The sequence below is a fragment of the Oncorhynchus masou genome, chromosome 9, assembly GCF_036934945.1.
Source record: "Oncorhynchus masou masou isolate Uvic2021 chromosome 9, UVic_Omas_1.1, whole genome shotgun sequence".
Classification (NCBI taxonomy): Eukaryota; Metazoa; Chordata; class Actinopteri; order Salmoniformes; family Salmonidae; genus Oncorhynchus; species Oncorhynchus masou.
Genome location: NC_088220.1, coordinates 60035148 through 60061780, shown reverse-complemented (window position 1 = coordinate 60061780; position 26633 = coordinate 60035148). Strand labels below are relative to the sequence as shown.

The 26633-nt window shown below is 45.6% G+C and overlaps 1 protein-coding gene across 1 annotated transcript in view; it reads right to left on the bottom strand.

Annotated features, from left to right (window-relative positions):
* The window catches only part of LOC135546373 (FRAS1-related extracellular matrix protein 2-like), a 106867-nt gene extending 81947 nt beyond the window's left edge, over nt 1-24920 (bottom strand). Inside the window, exons 1-4 of the mRNA XM_064974735.1 lie at nt 20698-24920; nt 20222-20471; nt 19419-20118; nt 16766-16855 (exon numbers count right to left, since the gene is read on the bottom strand). Coding sequence (XP_064830807.1) covers nt 16766-16855; nt 19419-20118; nt 20222-20471; nt 20698-24773 — 5116 coding nt within the window. The 5' untranslated portion in view covers nt 24774-24920. The remainder of the gene's footprint in view (nt 1-16765; nt 16856-19418; nt 20119-20221; nt 20472-20697) is intronic.
* Nucleotides 24921-26633: the final 1713 nt, after the last annotated feature.

The following is a 26633-nucleotide window of genomic DNA, read 5'->3' as shown; positions in this document are numbered from 1 at the left end:
TAGTGCACTACTTACCATTTTGGGATGCCACCTCTCGTTCCGAAGGAGCTGATAAATTATCTAAGGCTCTTTGTTTATGACAGGTAGAGAACGAACTTCTAGTAGAAGCTTGCAAAACTGTCTGTTTGAGATTAGCATGTTAGTGTTTCTCTAGTAAAGAATTAAAAGGGACAATCTGGGATTGATAAATAAATGTTTAGCATTTATTTATAAAAAATTTCACCCTCCCAAAAATGGGCCCCTTTTTCTCCCCAATTTTGATCTTGTCTCATCGCTGCAATTCCCCAACGGGCTCAGGAGGCGAAGGTCGAGTCATGCATTCTCAGAAACATGACCCGCCAAACCGCGCTTCTTAACACCCGCCTACTTAACCCGGAAGCAAGCCGCACCAATGTGTCGGAGGAAACACCGTTCAACTGACGACCTCATCAGCCTGCAGGCACTCGGCCCCACCACAAGGAGAGAGCACGATGATAAAGCCCCCCCGGCCAAACCCTCCATTAACCTGGACCATGCTGGGCCAATTGTGCGTCGCCCTATGGGACTCCCGATCACAGCCGGTTGTGATACAGCCCGGGATTGAACCTGGGTCTCTAGTGATGCCTCTATCACTGCGATGAAGTGCCTTAGACCGCTGCGCCACTCGGGAGGCCCGTTTTGGATTTATTATTATTTACATTTTTTTACCCCTTTTTCTCCCCAATTTCGTGGTATCCAATTGTTAGTAGCTACTATCTTGTCTCATCGCTACAACTCCCGTACAGGCTCGGGAGAGACGAAGGTTGAAAGTCATGCGTCCTCCGATACACAACCCAACCAAGCCGCACTGCTTCTTAACACAGCGCGCATCCAACCCGGAAGCCAGCCGCACCAATATGTCAGAGGAAACACCGTGCACCTGGCAACCTTGGTTAGCGTGCACTGCGCCCGGCCCGCCACAGGAGTCGCTGGTGCGCGATGAAACAAGGACATCCCTACCGGCCAAACCCTCCCTAAAACACTTTTCACGTGCGCGGACTAACTGCACTATAAATATCGTAGGCTTTGAAATTACTGTAAGTTACATGGAGATTACACTTAAAGAGAGTTCTAACTTCTAACAACCGCAGAGCTTTTTTCACCTTGAACTACTGCAAGGATGTGTCCTAAATGGCACCCTATTCCCTATTGCACACTAATGTGGCCCGGGGCCCATACGGTGCCATCTAGGACATAGCCCCTGACAGTTGTCCCATTCAGTTACAGTATGTCAACAAGGTCATCTATAGGCATCTCATATGATCATTCAAATATACCAAAGATGTGTGTAAACATCATCATGTAGGAACCAAATCCTATCACTATAGTTGCACATTGTCCATTTAGCCCCTCCCCAGAGACCTACCATGTTAGCTCTGGGAACACAATGATGGGAGCTCAGGCCTCCACTTCTGTCTCTCTGGGTTATTCTGTGTATTATAGACTGGGTCTTTGAGGTCAGCCATCTATGTACTAGCTCTATGTATGCAGACCACTGTTTATTCTAATGGACTAGTACTATGAGGTCCACTGCTCCCTGCTCTCCCCAAGACTTCCCACCCCTCTCCCTCAGCTTCCCTCTCCCGTCCACAGTCTCCCTCTCCCATCCACAGTCTCCCTCTCCCATCCATCCTCTCCCTCTCCTAGCCACCCCTCCTGACAAGTTGCCTGGGCCCTGCAGAAGTACGTCCCAAATGGCACCCTATTCCCTACATAGTGCACTACTATTGACAAAAGCCATATGGGTCCTGGTCAAAAGTAGTGCACTCTATAGGGAATACTGTAGGACGCCACTTGGGATACAAGCCAGGGCTCTCCCAATAGCTAGATATTGCTGTCCGCATGTCTCTTTATGCTAAAGGTCTGTATGGAGATGTCTGTCTGCACTAGGCCACACTCTTGGGAGTGCTGGTGCCATAATGCAGAGAAGTGAGGGGAAGTTCAGGGGGGAGCCACTCTCTCTCTCTTCCTTTGAATCCTCTCTCTCTCTCTCGCTCTCCCTCCCTTTGAATCCTCTCTCTCCCCCTTTGAATCCTCTCTCTTCCTCCCTCCCTCCCTCTCTCCTTCTGAATCTTCTCTCTTGCTCTCTCTCTGTCCCTCCTCTCCTTCCGTCCCCCTCTCTCTCTCCTCTCCCTCCACCATAATGACCTCAACACTCCCATTTATTGAACAGCAAGCAACAGAAAACACCCAGAGACTGGAAGGAGTCAGGGTCAGCCGTCCACTACTGATCCTCCACCACTACTCTAGCTAGCTATAGAAATACTTCTCAGGCAGCTATACAGTACTGACTAATTATAATAAATGGTATGTTGATTCATGATGAACTATTTTCACTAATATTATACTTCCAGTATGTTTCAATAAATGAGAATTCTTCAATTAATGTAAAAATAACATTTCAGGTATACAATAATGCAGTATTTTAGTTACCTGCAGGAATAGACTAAAACTGGTCTACGTGATTGTAGCTAAATATTAAAAGATGTATCAGAGAAAGACAATCTGCACTGTCACCCACATTGATGCCTGTGACATGTTAACTGAGAAGCACTCATGCATGTGGAATGCCCTTTACAGAATGGCCAATCTCCTTTCAGATAGTTACTGCAGAGAAAACCGTCTTAGCAATTCGAATGGCCCCAAACTGGTGACAATTACACTGTTGAAGAACAGGGTCAGAACACCTCTATGTACCATGTCTACTGTCAGATTCCTTCATCATCCAATAAAACATTCTGAATGAATAATAATCCACACTGTACAACAAAAGTGAAAACAGCTGAGGATAAAACGATGAAAGCGTCTTCGCTGAGCTAGGGGCTGAGTGAGGGGTCAGAGTTATGCTGAGGGGAAAGCCAGACTGAAGAGTTGGGTTTGTGAATAACATTACTTTATAACCTTGAAGAAGAGTCACTAATAATTACCAAAGAAGGGTTACAGACCAATTATCTGCTGATAGGGTCTGAGCCCTAACAGATTACAGAGGGGTTTAGGAAGCGAAATGAAACAGATGTATATTAAATTGCTTCAGCGTCAAGTCCTTTTCCCTCATTGTTTCTTTCTCTCTCTTTTCTTTTGTGTTATTTCCCTCCACTTGCCAATGTAACTCCTCTCCCTTTACCTCTCTACAGCCTGAGGTGCTGCTGGGTTACTGTCGGGTAGAGAGATAAGCCCAGACACGGACTGACGGGTTCCCTTCAGACACAGAGAGAGAGAGAGAGAGAGAGAGAGATTCCTCCTGAGACACATACCCCTATAGAGGGAGAAGTAAACCATAGCTCTGGGCCAGGATTAGCCATTTAACTTAAGTATAGCATATAGATTAGCCCAAAAGGGACAAATTATGTTGTTTGAATTTAATTTAATTTGCAAATCAGCATTCACAGAGAAAGTGATGCCTTCCAGCAAGAAACGTATCTCCTCAGTAACTCAGTTTATGGAACACTGATGCATGTCTTGAAAATAAAAGACATGACTGTGTCCCAAATGACACCCTATTCCCTTTATAGTGCATTGCTAGGACCCACATCTGATGATTCTGCTGTAGGAGCACGGCTGAAGCAGTTCTCTGGGGGTGGAGATAAAATGGAACATCCAAACAGTCGGTCAGTGTTCCGACGTGAGTCTGTACTGCCTGCAGCCCTATGAAAGGTGTCGGGGTTCGCTGGACCGATTTACACAGCGGTGTCTACATTTACAGGCAGACATGATTGTTTTCCACACTCCCTCCATCTGGGTCACAGGGTGATGGCTCTGTCTGTCAGGGTCCAACTCTGGAAACTCCAGGACAACATCTCTGTTAAGCTGCTTGTATAAACCTGAGGTCTCCGGTCATGAAGTGACAGCTATAACAGCAAGCAAACTATCAGCAAGTCAGGAGGAAAACATGTTACATGTCCTCTCCTCACCTCTTAAAACAGACACAGTATATTACAATCTACGCAGTAGGAAGGGAAACCCATGAGTCTGGTACACAAGATTTGCTCCCTACAAGCCAGAACAAACCATTGTATGTGGGCCCTGGTCTAAAGTGATGCACTATATAGGGAATAGGGTGCCATTTGTGATGCAGTCCTAAATTCAGTGTCTGTTCCAGCTTCATCTTCTTCCTGTTGTCCCCCTTTCCTCCTCTGCTCCTCAAGTGGAGACCGGTAGGCAGGATGTGGCGATTGATCTAGTAGCGAAATTAATCGAAAGGGAGAAGCAGACTGTAGGAGATGAAAGGCGCAGACTGGACTGGTGTGTGTGTTTGTGTGTGTGTGTGTGTATTCTGAAGCCTGCAGCCTTGCTCTACTCTCATAACAGGCTTGTAGAGGCATGTTCTCAGGGATCCTACAGAGCTCATGGAGACTGAATGAAACACACCAACACGGGCCTTAAATGAAGACCAATGCAGAGTCCCAAATGGCACCCTATTCCCTATTCAGTGGTGTACTCAAATCAAATACAATTTTATTAGTCACATGCGTCGAATACAACAGGTATAGATAGACCTTATAGTGAAATGCTTACTTACAAGCCCCAAACCAACAATGCAGTTTAAAAAAATGCAAATAGTTAAGTAATACAAAGTATTTTTACTTAAATTGTTTTTTGGGGTATCTGTACTTTACTATTTATATTTTCACAACTTTTGCTTTTACTCCGCTACATTCCTACAGAAAATCTGTATTTTTTACTCCGTTTCATTTTTCCTGGCACCCAAAGTACATTTCAAATGTTCAGGCTGGACAACAATATGGTCCAATTTACACCTACCAATATAATGTGTGGTACTTTTTCCCCCCACTGTCCCCCATGTAACATACTATATTTGACCAGAGCCCATTGTCACGTTCGTCACATGAATCGGACCTAGGCGCATCATGGCATGCGTACATTCTTTATTATTATAAGAATGAACACTGAACAAACTAACCAAAATAACAAAACCAACCATGAAGCTATAGTACAGACAGGCAACTAAACATAGAACAAGATCTCACAAACACCAAAGGGAAATGGCAACCTAAATATGATAAACAGCTGCCATATCTGTAACGGTTTTCTATATGCGAAGGAGAGTCGGACCAAAATGCGACGTGGCTATTGTGATTCATGTTTAATGAAACAAAGTAAACACAAATCAAATACAAAAACAACAAACGTAATGTGAAAACCGAAAACAGCCTATACTGGTGCAAAGTAACACAGAACAGGAACAAGGACAATCACCCACGAAACACTCAAAGATTATGACTGCCTAAATATGATTCCCAAACAGAGACAACGATAAACACCTGCCTCTGATTGAGAACCACTTCAGACAGCCATAGACCAACCTAGAAAACCCCACTAAGCTACAATCCCAATACCTGTGAAAAACCCCCAAGACAAAACACACCACATACAAAAACCCATGTCACACCCTGGCCTGACCAAATAGATAAAGAAAACACCAAATTCTAAGACCAGGGCGTGACAATATCTGGCCACCATAAACATACAAATCACCTAGACCTACAAAAGCCTAGACATACAAAAACCCTAGACAATACAAAACCCCTTGACAATACAAAAACTAGCGTGATACCCATGGAGAATAGGGTGCCATTTGGGGTGCAAGCAGGGAGTTAAAGATGCCATCCTCAAAAGACTACAAAGATTCCCTTCATACCTTTTCATTATCGTGGCCTTAGGGCCATTATATTAAAATCCCTTAATGATGTAGTGCTTTGGCAAAGTGGGTGGGGTTATACCCTTCCTGTTTGGCCCTGTCCGGGGGTGTCATCGGATGGGGCCACAGTCACTCCTGACCCCTCCTGTCTCAGCCTCCAGTATTTATGCTGCAGTAGTTTATGTGTCGGGGGGCTAGGGTCAGTTTGTTATATCTGGAGTACTTCTCATGTCCTATCCGGTATCCTGTATGAATTTAAGTATGCTCTCTCTAATTCTCTCGGAGGAGGAGGACCTGAGCCCTAGGACCATGCCTCAGGACTACCTGGCATGATGACTCCTTGCTGTCCCCAGTCCACCTGGCCGTGCTGCTGCTCCAGTTTCAACTGTTCTACCTGTGATTATTATTATTTGACCATGCTGGTCATTTATGAACATTTGAACATCTTGGCCATGTTCTGTTATAATCTCCACCCGGCACAGCCAGAAGAGCACTGGCCACCCCACATAGCCTGGTTCCTCTCTAGGTTTCTTCCTAGGTTTTGGCCTTTCTAGGGTGTTTTTCCTAGCCACCGTGCTTCTACACCTGCATTGCTTGCTGTTTGGGGTTTTAGGCAGGGTTTCTGTACAGCACTTTGAGATATCAGCTGATGTACGAAGGGCTAGATAAATACATTTGATTTAGTCCAGTTAGGAACAGCTAAGTAGACCACAGATCAAGCACTGTGACTATTTAATATCAAAGACTTTAATGTTATCAAAGTGTTATCAAACTAAAGTGTAGTTTGGGGACTACTATCTCTGTGGAGGGGAGGGAGGGTCAGTCAGGCTCCAGTCATGGCAGTGAAGCCCAGCGGAAGAAGATGGGGCTGCCGACCAACCAACCCAGCTGTCAACGGCTTTTCAAAAAGGCCTGTCCAGGCCCACCGCAGCCCAGTGTGTGTGTGTGTGTGTGTGTGTGTGTGTGTGAGCAGTGTGCTGCCACTGAGCCACCAAGCCCCAACGCGAGGAGCCAGGGGCCTAAACACATTATCCTTGCTGATTTAGGGAGCCAAAGTCTTGCCACTGTGAAGACAGAAATGTCAGAGTGCACCAACCACACAGGACCTGGTAGAAATAGATCGTCGCCAGTTTCAGTCACGAACCGTGAAAGAGGGTGAATGTCTGGGCCCTTCACAGAGGCCCTTCACAGAAACAGCCTGAGAAGGAAAAAGAGGGATAGTTTCCCAAATGGCAGTCTATTCCCTATTTAGTACACAACTTTTTGACCTTGACATTCTATCAGTGTCTCTTTTGACTGTTTTAATCCATGGACAATGCTACAGAGCTTAACTGTGCTGTCTGAACAGTACAGAACAGCCTGTGTTCTGCTAGAGCGACATCCAATGGCTGGATGACAACACATGTCATCCTCCCCAGAACAGAACAAGCCTGGACTGGGCCTTCCATCCTCTAGGGAATTTGGCCTCCCTACATGTGAACCCTAGCTGGCTCCTGTCCCTCACATCTCTCTCTGGTAGCTCTCTCGCTCTCTCTCTATGTGCTCACATACACACACATTCCGCACACACACACACTCCTGACGCACGCCCAGACACACACTCCTGACACACACAACACACAAGGGTGGGATTGCCCTCCCTAATAGGGGTACTGTATTAGGCAGCTCCCAGGACCTGTCTCTCTGCTCTCCAGATAACTGGGTCAGATGAACACAGTGGTTGCGTCCTAAATGGCACCCTAATCCCTATATAGTGCTCTACTTTCATCAAGGCCCACAGGGCTCTGGTCAAAGTAGTGCACCATATAGGGGATGCAGAAACATGTCACCCAGGTTATAACACAACAGGCCAGTCTCCCTCTCTCCATATTCACACACTCATGTCTCACTCTGCCTCTGTCCCTCGAGGCTCCCGAGTTGCACAACGGTCTAAGGCACTGCATCTCAGTGCTAGACGCGTCACTACAGACCCTGGTTCGATTACAGGCTGTCTCACAACCGACCGTGATTGGGAGTCCCATAGGGCAGCGCACAATTGGCCCAGCGTCATCAGGGTTAGGGTTTGGTCGGGGTAGGCCGTCACTGTAAATAAGAATTTGTTCTTAACTGACTTGCCTAGTTAAATAAAATACAAAAATGATGGGCACTCTGGAGAGGAGGGCAGGAGAAGGGGGTGAGGGAAAATACAATGCAGGGAAACAAAGTTTTAATCGGATCTAACTCTCTACAGCTGGGCATGGAGATCCATGTGGATGGACAGAGGACAAGAGAGTAAAAAAGAGGAGTGTTGACCTGAGGAAGAATGAAAGAGAGCGAGAACAGACAGCCATGCCCTCTGTGCCAGATCAACTCTTTCTTATTGCCAGACACTACAGGTACAGCCAGCTCTGGAAGCCATCCAGAACGTTTCTCCCTGCTGAACTACTTACTATCATTCATCTGTCCTGGTCATTGATGTGTGTTTATGTTCAAGTCGAGGAGAGGATATTGTTTAGGAAACAGTGGAAGCAGAGAAGACCGAAGGGTTGAGTGTTTCACTGTACAGAATGTAACAGTTACATGTAGAGAGGATTGAATGTTTAGGAAACAGCAGAAGCAAAGAGAACAGATATTTAACTCTCAGACAGCAACTCACCTCTAATTGAGGAGCTATGCTGATCTACACATTAAATCAATTAGAGGCCTTTAAACTCTGCTGGAGGAGTATGATCAGCATTAACTCAACATGGGGCTGTAACGTAGAGTAGACAGACATGCATACACATTATGAGGCATGTTTGTTCCTGGTGGGCTAGTGATGACATATTTGACTGACTATCAATCAATCAATCACATTTACTTATAAAGCCCATTTTACATCAGCAGATGTCACAAAGTGCTGTACAGAAACCCAGCCTAAACTTCGCAAACAGCAAGCAATGCAGATGTAGAAGCAAGGTGGCTAGGAAAAACTCCCTAGAAAGGACAGAACCTAGGAAGAAACCTGGAGAGGAACCAGGCTCTGAGGGGTGGCCAGTCCTCTTCTGGCTGTGCCAGGTAGAGATTATAACAGAACATGAACAAAATCCTTTCAGTCTCCTGAGGTGGAAAAGGTGTTGTGGTGGCAGATGGGTTGTTGCCTACCCTTACCACCTGGGGGCGGCCCGTCAGGAAATCCAGGACCTAGTTGCAGAGGGAGGTGTTGAGTCCCAGGGTCCTTAGCTTAGTGATGAGCTTCGTGGGTACTATGATATTGAACGCTGAGCTGTAGTCAATGAACAGCATTCTCACATAGGTGTTCCTTTTGTACAAGTGGGAAAGGGCAGTATGGAGTGCGATCTGTTGGAGTGGTATGCGAATTGGAGTGGGTCTAGGGCAGGTATTCCCAAACTGGGGGTACGTGCCACAAAAGGTATGCACAATGCCATTGGGGGTACGCCAAATATGAATGCGATTCACATTTCTTGTTTTGTTAGTTTATTCATGTATAGTGTCTTTTTAAATTAAACATGAATAACCACCACGCTGCGTTTTGGTCCGCCTCTCTTTCAAGTAAAGAAAATCGTTATTATCGTTTCACTGCCCCCCCAAAAATGTTAGAATCTAGTGTTTATCGAAATAACAACACAATGTCAAACACAGGTAGCCTAGTCAAATAATTAACATCCAATCACATTAACCGTTACTCTCTCGCAGGAAACCTTCACTCTTGTACAGACATTTAGAAACATGACCATTTGAAAAATAAGTGACAGTTTTTTGAGCGAGAATATAGAGGACTTTCGAGTAATAAGTCATGTATAAAAGCAACAGATACCATTAATAAGAAGGGGCTAGAAGAGTCTATGGTGAGCTACCGAGTGGCTAGGACAGGCAAGACCCATACATAATTCGTCCTGCTGGCGCGGATATGGCTGGGACAATGCTGGGGGAAAAGGCCCAAAAAAACTATACAGACAATGCCTTCAAATGTAATTTAATCAGAAGCCACTGGCAGAGTTTCTTGCCTTGGCAAATCGTGCTGTTAAGACACTGATGCCCTTTGCAACCATGTACCTATGTGAGAGTGGATTCTCAGCCCTCACTAGCATACAAACTAAAGACAGGTACAGACTGTGTGTGGAAAATTATTCAAGACTGAGACTCTCTCCAATACAACATTGCAGAGTTATGTGCATCCTTTCAAGCACACCCTTCATGAACCTGTGGTGAGTTATTTGTTCATCAAAAATTGTGAATAAGGTTTTATATGTAAGATGGCTAAATAAAAGAGCAAACTTATTGATTATTATTATATATGCCCTGGTCCTATAAGAGCTCTTTATCACTTCCCACGAGCCGGGTTGTGACAAAAACTCACACTCATTCTTATGTTTAATAAATGTATCGTATAGTGTGTGTGTGTGTGTGTGTGTGTGTGTGTGTGGCAAATGATGGCAAAAAAATGAAAAATAATTGAGAGTGTGCTGACCCTGGTGCTAGAGGGGGTATTGTAGCTGGAGGTTGAATGTTGCAGAGGGAGGTGTTTAGTCCCAGGGTCCTTAGCTCAGTGATGAGCTTTGTGGGCATTATGGTGTTGAATGCTGAGCTGTCGTCAATGAACAGCATTCTCACATAGGTGTTTTTCCAGCCTTTCAACGCACTTCATGGCTACTGACATGAGTGCTACGGGGCAGTATTCATTTAGGCAGGTTACCTTTGCTTCATTGTGCACAGGGACTATGGTGGTCTTCTAGAAATATGTAAGTATCACAGACTCAGTCAGGGAGGACACTTGCCAGTTGGTCCACACATGCTTTGAGTGTACGTCCCGGTAATCCATCTGGCCCCGCAGCTTTAAGAATGTTGACGTGTCTAAAGGTCTTGCTCACATCGGCTACCGAGAGCGTTATCACACAGTCATCCAGAACAGCAAGTGTTGCTTGCCTCGAAGCCAGCATAAAAGGCATTTAGCTCGTCTAGTAGGGTTTCCCTTTGTAGTCTGTAATTGTTGTCAAGCCCTGCCACATCCGAAGAGCATCAGAGCCGGTGTAATAGGATTCAATCGTAATCCTGTATTGATGCTTTGCTTGTTTGATGGTTCGTCTGAGGGCATAGCGTGATTTCTTATAAGCATCTGGATTAGTGTCCCGCTCCTTGAAAGCGGCAGCTCTAGCCTTTAACACGATGAGGATGTTACCTGTAATCCATGGCTTCTGGTTGGGATTTGTACGTACGGTCACTGTGGGTAAGACATCATCAATGCACTTATTGATGAAGCCGATGACTGAGGCGGTATACTCCTCAATGCCATTGGATGAATCCCGGAACATATTCCAGTCTGTGACAGCAAAACAGTCCAGTAGAGTAGCATTCGCGTCATCTGACCACTTCCGTATTGAGCGAGTCACTGGTACTTCCTGCTTTAGTTTTTGGCCAATAAGCAGGAATCAGAAGGATTAGCTAACACAACGTGCCATTGGAACACAGGAGTGATGGTTGCTGATAATGGGCCTCTGTAAGCCTATGTAGACGTTCCATTAAAAAAAAAAAAATCTGCCTTTTTTCAGCTACAATAATCATTTACAACATTAACCATGTCTACACTGGATTTCTGATAAACGTTATGTTATTTTAATGGACAAAAAAAATGTGCTTTACTTTCAAAAACGAGGACATTTGTAAGTGACCCCAAAACTTTTGAATGGTAGTGTATATTTAGCAGATGTTATTGCAGGTGTAGCGAAATGCTTGTGAGAGAAGGGAAGAGGAAGTAGAGGGACTGAGAATCATGTAAAGGCAGGGTGTGCAATGCAGCCACAGTTTCAGGAGCAGAGCAACTGTTACTGTGAACATCAGTCTGTAATCAACACACTGTTCCACAACACAGGATCACTAACCAAATGTTTAAAGAGAGACAGACAGATAGACAGCAACATAGGTGGGGTGTGAGGAGGTGGAGTGTGAGGAGATGGGGTGTGAGTAGACATCTTAAAACAGAATCCTGTCTGGAACCTCGTAAAACATGTAGAATAATTCTTACTCTGAAGCCCAAAAGTGATGCTTATAGAAGTCTTATTTCCTGAGGACACATACACGCTCCATTGATGGATGGATGGATGGATGGATGGATGTATGCATGCATGCATGTATGTATGTATGTATGTATGTATGTATGTATGTATGTATGTATGTATGTATGTATGTATGTATGTATGTGTGTGGTGGTTTAATTATGGGAAGAAAAACATCAGCGGAAATGCAGAGTCATCATTCTCCTTGGCTGAGGGGAGGGGATTACACTCACACAAACACACATACCTAGTATTCCCCCATCCCACACACACTCCCTGACCTCCTGCTGGAGTGTGAGTGCTTGTTCCCTATAACCAGCTACAGCCAAAATACCCTGAGATTACACAGCCAGAGACAGACAGAGGGTGACAGAGACTAATATTGATCATACAGTACCAATGACAGCTTCCCAAATGGTTTTCCTGGTCAAAAGTAGTGCACTATGTAGAGAATAGGGTGCCATTTGGGATGTAAACAAGGTCTTGGCAGTTGTCGCTACAGACATCAGCTCCTGGATGGTTCTGAGAACCTGGGGAGGAACATCAAGGTGTTTACGGTAATGGCAGGCAGAACTAAGTGACACCTAAAACTGGCCTGCTGGGTCTGGTGTTGCAGACAGTCAAGCGATGGTAACTGGATATGAGAGAGACAGATTCCTATTTTTCTAAGGTACTCCGGATCAATGGTCTAGTCTGGAATGTACTGCTCTACCCAACAGCCCTACTCTATTAGACAACTCAAAATCCTTAGTTACAAACTCGCTGTAACACTGTATTCTCATAGCTCACCTTGAAGACTTTTAGCTACAACTGGGATAAGATGAGCATACCTCTGATTGTGAGTTTCAGGCAGGTACTGGTTAGGAAGTGAGTGAAACATCTTCAAGACCTGTCAGCTGAGTCCCGATAGATAGATAGGTTAGAGATAGGTAGATAGATAGTGATAGATAGATAGATGTAGATAGATAGATGATAGTGTGAGTGTGAGTGATAGAGTGTAGAGTGTGAGTGTGAGTGTGATGTGTGATGTAGTGTGTGTGTGATAGATGAGTGAGTGAGAGAGAGAGAAAATGAGTGCGAAAGAGAGAAACACAGAAAGAAAGAAAGAAAGAACTGGGATGAAAACCAAAAGCCAGGGCAGGGTGTGTGTGTCTGGGACAGACAAGGACAAACAGGGAGCCAGTTCAGTTCAGCTCAATTCCACTAACACCCTCCTGTCTGGGAAAGAGAGATGCTGCCAGGGCCTGTGTGTTCAGGTAAACCCACATGAATACCCCGACTGATAAAGAGGTGAAGGAGCTCCAAAACACAACAATTAACCGGCTTAAACATGACAGGGGCTCATCCCCCTCTCCTCTTCTCCACCCCGGTCATGTCCTGGTCTAAAAACAGTTATGACAGTTTCTGTAATTAAAGCAGTTTCAAATTGCAGGGCGCCGTTTATGTGTGTGTGTGTGTGTGTGTGTGTGTGTGTGTGTGTGTGTGTGTGTGTGTGTGTGTGTGTGTGTGTGTGTGCGCGCCCATGAACTTCCTTTAGAGGAGAGGAAAACAGCTGAGAAGTGTCTCCAAACACAAAAAAACATGAAGCCACAAACAAGTATGTGTAACTTCACCCTCAGTGATTATTCATTCAAAACCTTGACAAGCCTGACAAGTAGCAAGACACACACATGCCTCTGTGACTGTGACCTCTGTCATCTCTTCAGCTCAGGATTCATCCACCGCAAAACCAAGACTAAAGACAGGCTGTGCTTCCTTTATTTCATAATACTAAAAGGAAATGGTTTCTGATGAAAAGTTCAGATGATGAATGGCCAAGCTCCTATTCTTTTCACTTTTCACTGTTCCGATTATATGTCAATCACAGCAATGAGGTGAAGGATGTGTTTGTAAACCTCTGAGGTTTGTTCTTGTCAATGGGGTTAAGAACACCAATAGATTAAACACCAACAGTTTCTCTGACCCACACACACACACACACACACACACACACACACACACACACACACACACACACACACACACACACACACACACACACACACACACACACACACACACACACACACACACACACACACACACACACACACACACACACACACACACACACACACACACACACACACACACGCAGAAGTTTATCAAGGTAATAGAGGTAAAAGAGGCAATAGTGATCATATGTTATTATCTTTATGTTAAGACCAAGGTTATTACAACCTTATAATGCATTTCAGCATGGTGATATTTACATTTTGGGGATTTAGCAGTGACTTACAGTCAGTGCATTCAACTAAATTAGGTAAAACAACGACACATATTTAGGTTCTCTACAGCCCCAATCCAGCAACATTTCCTTTGCAGGTTGGGCAGTGTTCATCCCCTTTCGGAATGACATCAATCACTCAGCAGGAACAGCATCTGGCAGAGACCCAAATCTAACCAGGACAAAAGTTATTAGCAGCTTTACATGGATAAACACACACACACACACACACACGACCAAAGATTGCGTTTTCAGAGAATGTGTTTTCACTGCTCCAGAGTCCAAATGCGGCGAGCTTTACACCACTCTAGCCGACGCTTGGCATCGCGCATGGTGGTCGGCATTGGAAACCCATTTTATGAACCTCCCGTCGAACAGCTATTCTGCTGAGCTTGCTTCCAGGGGCAGTTAGGATCTCGGTATGAGTGTTGCAACCGAGGACAGACGATTTTTACGCGCATCAGCACTCGGCTGTCTTGTTCTGTGAACGTATGTAGCCTACCACTTTGCGGCTGAGCCGTTGTTGCTCCTAGACGTTTCCACTTCACAATAACAGCACTTACAGCAGCTCTAGCCGGGCAGAAATTTGTACCAGCATACCTGCGCATGCATCTGACAAGAACTCCCAGTACACAACTCAGCTCATCTCTGCCAGTTAAAATATGTAGTCAACTCCCAGCGTAAAGTGGCGTCTTTTATCAAGTTAATGCATTAATGGAACTGGAGATTTCAACTTCGACACAATGAATAGCCCTGTGGCTTCATGCCAACATTGATAAAACTAACATCAGTCTTGTAATACAGCATTATGGAAAGCTTGGAATTTCACAAACATTCTACCACAGTGGGGAGGAAGGAATCCACGTGAAGCAAATGAGAGCACTTGTGCCTTGTAAAGAGTGCTGTGTGTGAGTGGGTTGCGGCAGCTGCATGCTTTATGTAGAGGTTTATGCTAGCTGTGAAAGCTGTAACACACACACACACACACACACACAAACACATACAGGGGAGGCAGCCTCCAGCACTGCTCAGATCATTACTAAAACAACTCATGAAAGATAAGCAGCAAGAGAACAATTACTGACTGCATTTGACATTCACCTACTCCTTGTGAAGTGCCTGTCTGACTGCCAAATGACTGATGAAACAAGCTCAGCTAATGAATGAGTCGGAAAGAGGGGGAGCCGACAGAAACTCCTGCAGTGTTTTGAGGGAATAGAGAAGCACCTTCATGGTTTATAAGAGGAGATAGAGAAAGAAAGAGAACGAGAGAGAGTAATAACCTGTGTATTACCTCACTGAACACCCAGATTACTCCCAGGTCGAGAGTAAGGGTGGGTCGGGCTGGGAGGGGGGGTGTACAGGAGGTGTTTAGAGGGTCAGAGAGGTGCCTGTGGGAAAAGGGGCCCTTGTCTGAGGACCCCTTTGTATTCCGTCAGACCGTCACAGCCGTGGAAGAGCAGAAGAAAGGACACACTGTCAGCCACTCTACTTAAACTAATCACGAAGCACCAGCCGCATCCACCACCATTCACACACCTCGCACTGCAATTGCATCCTGCATCTAATCTCTGTATAGTGCACTACTTTTCACCAGGGCCCATAGGGCTTTAATCAAAAGTAGTGCCCTATATAGGGAATAGGGTGCCATTTGGGACGCAGAGACTGCCTCATCGCAGGCAGAGCTCAAAGTGAGAGTATTTTTCTGCTCGTGGCCCATTCCATACATGGAGAAGCTGAATTGGCCAATCATGTTGGGGTGTCTGTTGGAGGCCGTGGGTAGGCTGGTGATATAGGATGGTGTAAAGCAGACTTCACAGAGCATCTCTTTGTCTAGCTGACAGACATGCGGGCAGGCATGCAAACAGACAGGCAGCCAGACCTGACAGGCAGCCAGACTGGCTTATTGACTGACTGTCTTTCCTGAATGATTGAGTGAGTGAGTGATTGGCTGGCTGACTGACTGACTTGATGAGGGAATGACTGGTTGGAACACCATACACAAGAAGAATGATCGAAATTCTAATTCCGTCCGGTGCCAGCTGTTTAGTTGTTAGTCTGTTTTCAGCAGCTCTTCCCAAACTTCAATACTATGATTTTTCCAAAACATGACTTACAGTATTTGCCCTGAAGACAGTCAATTCGGTTACGTACCAAATGGCACCCTATTCCATCGCTTAAGGGCCCTGTTCAAAAGAAGTGCACTACATAGGGAAAAGGGTGCCATTTGAGACGCAACACTAGTTTCCTCTGTGAATCAATTAATGTTACTTGTATTACATTGCTGAGAGATGTTCAACAGGGGACTTCTGAATTGGACTTGTGCTATATACTGATCCAACATACAGTACGTATACAATTCCAGCCTGCTTCCACATCCCCCTTAGAGAAACCTCAACGTACTGTCGGACTACATGCTAAACGTGATAAGATCATGCCCCAACAAGCTGCTGGAGCAGCTGAAGATTCCTTCCTTCCTGTCGACACGTTTTAAACAGATTTCCATCAGTGTCCTCCCTCTGGCATCACTCAAGCAGAACTTCAAGGGGGGGAATCAACATTGTTTTGTATACTGCTGTTGTTTAAAGGGATTACCTGCTGCTCAGCTCTATATCTCTGTGATATATCTAAAGCACTCATCCACTGCATCTTAGGTTTTCTTCACTGAAAAGATTAGGAAAATCCTGCATCCACAATGTTGGTTCACAAAACACCTCTCAACTATTAAAATAGTTTGATGTGGTATTATTTGATGTAAACCATCAGTAAAACATTTCTAGAATGACTTACCAGTGTCCTCAATGGAGAAATAGAAGATGTCACTCGTAGCATTGCCACCATCTCTTAGTATGTAGCAAATCTTCATGTCATCAATTTCAGCTGAAAAATACAATCATATTGATGTAACTTACTCTTCTACTCGTCTTGAAACATATCGGCCTTACATGTATAATTCCTGCCATTGCCATGCTTGGCATGTTTCCTCATAGACACTAAGAAAATAGACTGAAAAAGGTAGAATGCTGATATGGCAGGCAGGGTACAATACAATACAACATTTGATATGCATATCTGTGATGAACAGTTGTAAGGCATTTCTCTATTATAGCTTTCTGATGTTGCTAAAAACTATTTCCACATATCATACGGAACTACTACAACCTATTTATACACTGTTTGACAACTTATTTGGATTGGATGAAGCCTCACCAGTAAAAGAAGAAGAAAACAAAAGAAGAAGAAAGTGTTATTGAGATACAGGAGAGGAGAGCCGATTTAACTCAGGCTGTTTAGTGTCTAGCTATACATTAGCCTGCTAAAGGACGGGGAGCATAACGAAGAATTAGACTGCAGGAGCTACACTACATCACGCCTGTCTGCCGCATCTGCTAACAACGCTATGCTGGAGTGGGTTCTTAAGACTGATATTATCTAGGAGGAGGGTTGGTTCTGGAGTGGCTTCTTGCTGGGCAGGGAGACTGATATCAGGGAGGAGGGTTGGTGCTGGAGTGGCTTCTTGCTGGGCAGGGAGACTGATATCAGGGAGGAGGGTTGGTTCTGGAGTGGCTTCTTGATAGGCCGGGAGACTGATATCAGGGAGGAGGGTTGGTTCTGGAGTGGCTTCTTGCTGGGCAGGGAGACTGATATCAGGGAGGAGGGTTGGTTCTGGAGTGGCTTGGCTTGATAGGCTTGATTGGTTCTGGGTGGCCTTGGGAGACTGATATCAGGGAGGAGGGTTGGTTCTGGAGTGGCTTCTTGCTGGGCATGATATCAGGGAGGAGGGTTGGTGCTGGAGTGGCTTCCTTATCAGGGAAGAGGGTTGGGGCAGACTGATATCAGGGAAGAGGGTTGGTTCTGGAGTGGCTTCTTGATAGGCCGGGAGACTGATATCAGGGAGGAGGGTTGGTTCTGGAGTGGCTTCTTGCTGGGCAGGGAGACTGATATCAGGGAGGAGGGTTGGTGCTGGAGTGGCTTCTTGCTGGGCAGGGAGACTGATATCAGGGAAGAGGGTTGGTTCTGGAGTGACTTCTTGCTGGGCAGGGAGACTGATATCAGGGAAGAGGGTTGGTTCTGGAGTGGCTTCTTGCTGGGCAGGGAGACTGATATCAGGGAGGAGGGTTGGTTCTGGAGTGGCTTCTTGCTGGGCAGGGAGACTGATATCAGGGAGGAGGGTTGGTTCTGGAGTGGCTTCTTGCTGGGCAGGGAGACTGATATCAGGGAGGAGGGTTGGTTCTGGAGTGGCTTCTTGCTGGGCAGGGAGACTGATATCAGGGAAGAGGGTTGGTTCTGGAGTGGCTTCTTGCTGGGCAGGGAGACTGATATCAGGGAGGAGGGTTGGTTCTGGAGTGGCTTCTTGCTGGGCAGGGAGACTGATATCAGGGAAGAGGGTTGGTTCTGGAGTGACTTCTTGCTGGGCAGGGAGACTGATATCAGGGAGGAGGGTTGGTGCTGGAGTGGCTTCTTGCTGGGCAGGGAGACTGATATCAGGGAGGAGGGTTGGTTCTGGAGTAGCTTGCATCCCACCCAAATGGCAGCCTTTTTCCTATAGTGTTTAGTGCACAACTTTTTACCAGAGCCCATAGAAATGCACTATATAGTGAATAAGGTGCCATTTGGGATGCAGGCATATAGAGATCGATTGGGGCCTTGTTCATACATTCCTTACTGACTGTTACTGTTCGCTAACCCCACCTTTTCATTTATACTGTAGACTGGGCTGTATGTATGTAATTGTTCTACACTGTGGCTATTTATGTGGCTTAAACAAATGTTGGCCTGAATTTACTGTGAGTGAAGCTAACACATCTCTCTCTCACACACACACCCTCTCCCCCTACCTCTCTCTCTCCCCCACTCTCTCTCTCTACTGTGTCTCTCTCTCTCTTTCTCTCTCTCTCTCTCTCTCTCTCTCGCTCTCTGCCTTCCTCCCTCCCTCTCAGACAGAGTATTCATGTCCTCACTCTCAATTCTTCATGTCTGTGGCACCCTGCCTTCATATAAGGTAAAATCTGTTGGTATTTACTCAAAAGCTTGAATATTCTGTAGAAGTTTACTAAATGATGTCTGGGATAGGAGAAACCCCTACCTTGTGAAACCCTATCTTTCTGTCTGTCTGAGGAACTTGTGGAACTCCATTCATGGACTCTCTAGAAATACAAAAGATTTCTCTATCATGTTAAGCCTCTTTCACAACACATGATTTCTGAACACCTCGCTGCAGTTGCGGCCAATATCCATACTAGTTACATAGTACCATTATAAAAGGTAAGCGCCATAGTAAGTTCTTAAGCCATTACAAGAGCAACAGCGCTACAGATCTAAGTGAAAATTGCTCAACAGCTTAAAGAAGAATGAAAAAAAAACTTTGGACAATAAAGTTGTATTGTAAAAGACTAAAGTGTAGTAGAGTATAACTTTCTATTTAAAGTAACGGCCGTCTTACCTTGAGTGAATGTGGTGACGGTAGCGTTGCCTGTACCCAGGTTGATGAGGTATCCATGCTCTGGTCCTACGGTGATCTTAAAGGTGACAGACAGCTGAAGACTATCCCTGTCCTCGGCCTTAAGAGTCTTAGAGGTAATGAGGAACCCCAGGTGACCCGTCTCTAACACCCTCAGGGTGGGCCCCCCTTTATTCACCACGATCTGGGGCACCCCGTTATCCACCGACAGGACCGTGATCTTCATCATCTGGGGGCGCCGCGTCTCGAACACGGTGTCTGGGAACACGTAGAAGTCGGTGTGCGTCCCGTCAGTCACGGTAAAGGAGAAGGAATCCTTGGAGGACTCAGTACCGTCGTGTTTGTAGCTGATGAGGTTCTCGTTCAGGTCCTGTTTGGTGAAGGAGGTGACGGGGCGGGTGTTGTTGAAGAGGAGGCGACCGTGGACAGGGACCTGGGTGACCGTGAACTTCAGGAGGTGGTCAGCTGTGTCGCGGTCCTCTGCGGTTAGCTCGAAGGGCGTGATGAGTTTGTTCTCTCCCTCGTTAACCACCAAGCTGTGAACCGTTAGAACTGGTTTCTTGTTGTCCACATCGGTGATGGAGACACGGAACGTGCGGAACACAGGGTTGTAACCGTCGGTGACCTCGAACTCAAAGCTGTCCATCTTGACCTCATCATCGGCCGTGTGGATGTAGTACACCTTTATTATAATTTAAAAAACACAAAACAATAAGCTATTTTAAAATGTTTACAGAAAAACAAAGAATAAAATCACGAGTATTAAAACAATTACATCGAAGTACCTTGCTCCCAGCTAGCTGGAGCTGGGTAAAGGAGGAGATGGGCATGCCAGGGCCGTCGGTACACTCCAGATGGCCTCTCTGTGGGGCTCTGGTGATGGTGAACACCAGGTGTTCGTCTGGACTGTTGAGGTCGCTGGTGCTGAGCAGGTCTGTGGTCAACGTTACTCTACCTCCTTCTTTCAGAGAGACCCCCTTACTGACCACGTCAGGGAACACCATGTCGATGCCGCCCACTGTCACATAGAAGTACCTGTCAATTGACAGAAAGAATATAACAAATAAACAAAACAAACAATTGCAAGACAATCCGTTAGGAGACACCCTGACACAAGAATCATTATTGTACAATAAGCATAGTGCTATATCCAGAATTACAGATTTCTTTCAATAAATTTTTCATTTTTTAAAAGTTGTTTATTCTTTTGTTGTAGTGTATTGTTTTTATTTTAGAAAACACCTTTGTAAAAATTAAGTACCTGTCGATCAGAGGGTTGATGCCGTCCGTCACGTCAAACTTGATAAGGTCCCGGATTCCTTCCTGCCCGTTGTGGATATAGACGATGAGAGCCTGGTCCACCTGGTACTGGGTGAAGTTCATCCCCACTGTGATGTTCTCTAACGTCCCGTAAGGGGTTCTCCTCTGTAACAACCCCTGGCCCGGCCCGTAGCGAACAACGTACGTCAAAGTACTATCCTCAGAGTCCAGGTCGGTGGCTTTTAAAACATTGTTATCGATCACTTTAACGTCTCCTATCTCTAGCTCCAGACCGTCGTTGATGGCCATCCTGGGTGTCTCGTCATCTACAGGGTTGATCATAACAATGATGGTCTTCTCCACAGTATATTTACCGTCCGTCAGGATTAAGTCAAAGCTGTCCTCCTTGGTCTCAGAGTCGTCATGTTCGTACACTATACTGGAGGCTTCCCTGATCTGGTCCAGGGTGAAGTTGCTGACTGTGACAGTATCGGTGGTCAGCTGGTTGAGGATGAAGCCGTGCTTGGGTGGTTTGGTGATGATGAATGTGAGTTCGTCCGAGGGGATGTCTGCGTCGGCTCCGTTCAGGATGGGCGTATCGATGACAATATTCATCCCTTCCATAACGACAAACTCTCTCATATAGATCTCCGGCTTCTCATCGTTGGACGGGATGATAGCGATGGGGAAGAAATGTCTCTCGGAGAAGTTGATGCCATCTGAGCATCTGAACGTGAACCTGTCCTCGACCGGCTCCACTCCCTTATGGATGCTTTGGACATAGTAGATGTGGTTCTGTCGGATGTCCTTGATGGTGAATGCACTGATCGCAGTCCCAGACCTAGACTTCTCTGAGCCTGGAGCCGGGGAGATGTTCTCCACGTAGCCTGACGTGGGCTGTACGATGATGGTACAAAGCAGGTCATCATTAGGAGTGTCAATATCATCAGCACTAATGTGAAGAATCTCAATCACATTCTTCTCTCCCTCTACAACAGTGAACTGTGGGCCTACGAACACCTCTGGAGCCTGGCTGTCCATGGGGAGGATGGTGATCTGTACCCTGACTCCCGTGACCCTGTTGCCCCCTACTGTCCACTCATCAGACATGTCTGTCAGCGTCAGGTTAAAGTAGTCGTATTTAGTGGTGAGGCCGATCTCTCCGCTGGTGTGGGTGTACACCACCAGTCCATTGATGATGTCAGCCTGGGTGAAGCTCCCTGATTGAACCCCGTTCACCAGGATCTCACCGAGAACCGGTGGGTCCTCCAGGATGAAGGTCAAACGGAGGTCGTCCGTGTCCTCGTCCCGCCCCTGGATGACGTTAGTCGTGATTTCCGTAGCTCCGTTCTCCAGGACGTCGATGTAGGAGCCAATGGTTCCGGCCGGGAGGGTGATGGTCGGGGTCTCGTCATCGATGGGCTTCACGGTAACCCTGATGGTGATGGTCACAACATGGACGCCGTCACTGACATCCAGCTGAAAGAAATCGCTGGTGGACTCGTCTCCGTTGTGGATGTAGGAGATCCTGTCATTAGCGATGTCCAACAGGTTGAACTGGTCCCCTTTGGTCAAGTCGGTGAAGGTGTACTGGACCGTGCCGTGCTGAGGGGGCTGAGTTAGAGTGAAGGAGATCTGGCTACTGTCCGTGTCTAAGTCCACAGTATCCAGCTCAGCTCTGGTGATTTTGTGTGTTCCCCGCTCGAATATAGTGAAGCCAGTGTTGGTTATCTGAGGCGGCTTGTTGTCAACAGGCTGCAGGAATATAGAGAACGTTCCGGTGACAGTGTTCCCTGACGTATCCTCCACCGTGTACTGGACCTGCAGAACGTGGGCTGTGATCCCCAGCTCCAGGTCAGGTGGGTTGTATGATATCTTATGGTGGTTGACCTGAGCTTGAGTAAACTCAGTCACTACAGTGTCTGGACTCTCTGTTAACACAATAGACCCCAGTACCACAGGGCTGTTCTCATCTGTGTCTGTCGGGGGCTGGGTGACGGTGTACTTCAGATCCCTGTCCTCTGAGTCCAGGTCAGTGTAGCGGAGAAACTTCTTCCGGAAGTAGGTGAGCTGGTACTCGTGTACGGTCATCTGGAGGGTGGTACCAGGATACAGCTCAGGGGAGATGTCATCCACTGGCAGAATCTTGATGATGAACGAGCTCTGTTCTGATTGGTTAGGGGGGTCGTTATCATCCTGGACCCGGAAAACAAACTGGTCCATGACTGTGTCAGTGCTGTGAGGCCCAGTGTGTCTGTAGAACAGTTTCCCATCTGTGATATCCTGCTGCAACCAATCTGTAACCTCTTTCTCATACAGCTCATCCTCAGCATTAAACCTCCAGGTGGATGGGTCCTCTGGGGCCTCTGACTGCCTCAACAGCACCTCCCCTATAGCCGAGAACGGGGCTTCTATGGTGAACCTGATAGTGGAGTCTTCAGAGTCGATGTCTGCAGCGCTCAGTGTGAGTGGCGAAATTAGCATAATCTGGTTCTTGAAGAGGATTAACCCCGTGTTAGCGTTGATAATGGGCGGCTCGTCGTCGGTGGGAACGATCGTTAGGGGAAACAGGAACTCCACCTCGTGCTTCCCGTCCGTCATCCGGAAGATGATGTTGTCGCTGTACGTGTCGCTGCCGTCGTGCTGGTATATGACCACGCCCCCGTCCAGATCGGCCGGGGTGAAGAACTTCCTGAGTGACCCGAGCACCGTCAGCTGGCCATGCCGCAGCCCGTCGACCACCGTGATCCTGACATCATCCAGGTTGTCCTCGTCACTGACCCCTAGGTTATGAGAACTGGACAGTGGTCTGGACTGACCCTCATAGAGAAGCTGACCAGTATTCCTGGTGACTACTGGAGCAAGCGTGTTCATAGGCTTCACTACAATCATGAAGGCGAACGGATCAGACACAGCCCCCTCAGTGTCCACCACCTCAAACTCTATCTGGAAGATACGTTCTGTCTCGGAGTCCACAGATGGAGGCTTGTAGGCCATCTTTAGTTCTTTGAGGTCTCCCTGGTAGAAAGAGGTGATGGGCAGGTTCCGGTCATCTGTACTGACTATGTACCCCTCCTCGAAGGAGAGGGGGGTGGTGATGTTGAAGATAAGGTCGTCGGGGTTAGACTCAATGTCCTCGGCAGCCAGCATGTCGGGGGTGATGGCTGTCATCACAAACTGATCCACCTCCATCATCATCATGGCCACGAAGCTGGGTTTAGGAGCCGTGTTCTCCTCTCCATCCTTTATACGCACCATCATCTGGAAAAACTCCTGCTTCTGCAGATTACCCTCTTTATCTTGTAATTCCACAATCATTGGGAAATAATCTCTATTGGGTGATTTGTGTGCAGAAGTGTGCTGATAGCAGATATTCATTTTAATAAATTCATCACAATCCACCGTTTCTCCAAGTTTTCCCTCATCCACAAGTTTTCCATACCTGGGTAATGCACTGCCACTGGAGAGAGACGTTATTTTACACTGATGTTCACTTCTATCATAGGTGAACTCCAGAATCTTACTGTCAATGGGGTTACTAGTGCCAAGCAGTTTGTCAACAGTCAGAGGCATGTTTCTGGTTAACACTTCCAACTGTGTGAAAATCACCTCCACTTCCATCATAAACGGGATGATTATGGTGTCGGTATGAGTGTCATATCTGAGCTGTAGCCTCACCCTATCCCGCGGGGGGCTCCTGGACCCGAAGTGAGAATACTTTACGTCATTGGGTCCAAACTCACAGGGAAACTTTTTGGGAGAGAGCTGCCCGGGCCTCTGGGAGAGCGGGTCGTTATCCAGAACCGTCATACTACATCTGTCTCCCGGCTGTACTTGGATTACCAGATCATTAATAGGATCAATGAATACTGCTCTCCCGAAAGGCACGCGTATTCCATTGTTGGCCACCAATATAGCATCCTCTGATAGTTCCGATCTCAACGCGTATGATAATCCATAACTGTCGAAAACCTGCGCGGCAGAGTCACCTGTCACAATCACCGCGATAAAAGCAGAGAGCAGAAAAACAGCGCCAGTCCCTTGGCGTTTCCACCGCGGGGAAATAATCCAAGCCATTTGGAGAGAGAAACCACTGCAAAGACACGTTGAATTGTGCACATAAATCCAGAAAAAAAACTAAGAGCAATGCAGCTAAAGTTATGAGAGTATAAAATGAGTGTTGATAAATATCTCACACGCATCCGTGATGAGGTGTACCATGCTCTCTCTCTCCGCAGCTCTCTTCTATTCAGGTTAAACTTCATACACTTAGAGTCCCCGAGTGAGAGATACGCCCTCTTGTCTACCGATTGGAGGATATTTATGGTGGAATGCGTTTATTGATTTTTGATTGGATGAGAAAGATGTCAATCAAAATCCGAAAACGATAGTGCATGGGTTGAATTTGAAGAAGCAGGTTGAATAAAGTGCGAAATTCTTCCGAAAGATAAATGGAGTGATGTGTGCAGTCAGGTGACCACTTTACCTTAAATTGGCAATCTGCAGTACAAACAATACAAAGCAGTCAGGCACCCTGCCACTGATATGGTAAATAGCTGCTTGATGGGGCTTGGAGAAATTTAACCACTCAAATTCATATACAGAGCTATGGATGTAAGGACTGACCATCCATGAGATCAAAATGATAGTTTTAACCATGTTTTGAGGCTACATTGTTTGCTTACAAGTACATTGTTTACAAAGGAGTAAAACTAGTTGATATATGAACACAATTGAACTAAACTCATGAGGCATGTATAATTTCAATTCTTCAAGAATCAATGGGCATATATCGTTCATTTTAAAGTCCAGAATTGGATGTAGCAATCACAGATTTCCCCTTTAATCTCTTTCTTTTGTAATTAGTTGACAGTAGAACACCAAGGTCTAAAACAGATTAGGCTTAATTTGCCCTTTTCAACAGCAATGGAAACGTTGTAGGTAAATCGATCATTATTGCCCGAAAATGTGAAACATTTTGATAATAAGCCTATCCATAACCAGTGGTGAAAAAGTACCCAATTGTCATACTTGCATAAAAGTAAAGATACCTTCATAGAAAATGACTCAAGTAAAAGTGAAAGTCACCCAGTAAAGTACTATTTGAGTAAAAGTCTAAAAGTATTTGGTTTTAAATGTACATGTAATTGCTAAAATATACTGAAAAGTATAAATAATTTACAATTACTTATATTAAGCAAACCAGATGGCATCATTTATTTTTTATTTTGTTTTACAGATAGCCAGTTGCACACTACAACATCATTCAGAAACTAAGCATGTGTGTTTAGTCCACCAGATCAGAGGCAGTAGGGATGACCAGGGATGTTCCCTTGATAAGTGCATGAATTGCACCATTTTCCTGTTCTGCTAAGCATTCAAAATGTAACAAATACTTTTGGGTGTCAGCGAAAATATATGGACTAAAAAGTACATTATTTTCTTTAGGAATGTAGTGAAGTAAAAGTCAAATATATAACTGGTAAAGTAAAGTAGATTTAAAAAAAAATGTTTTAAAAAAGCTACTTAAGTAGTACTTAAAAATATTTTTACACTGTCTAAAACAGGTCTATACAGTATATCAATTAATAGGGTATAACTACGTTACATTATAACAAATCTCCTTCAACATTTAATGAAGATATTTGAACAAAACATTTGCATCAAGTAGTTTACACACTATACCCTAAAATAGAGGATTCAATGTGTGAAAATCAATAGAGGGTAGAGTTTAAGGCAACTTGTTCAAACTCCCTCTTGTGGTGTAATGGAATGTATCGTTTTGGGGTCACTCTAGTCCAGGTCAGAGCAATATACTGAACAAAAACATAAATGCATAGTGTAAAGTGTTGGTCCCATGTTTCCTGAAATTAAAGATCCCAGAAATGTTCCATACGCACAAAATGCTTATTTCTCTAAATTTCCTCACTAACAGGG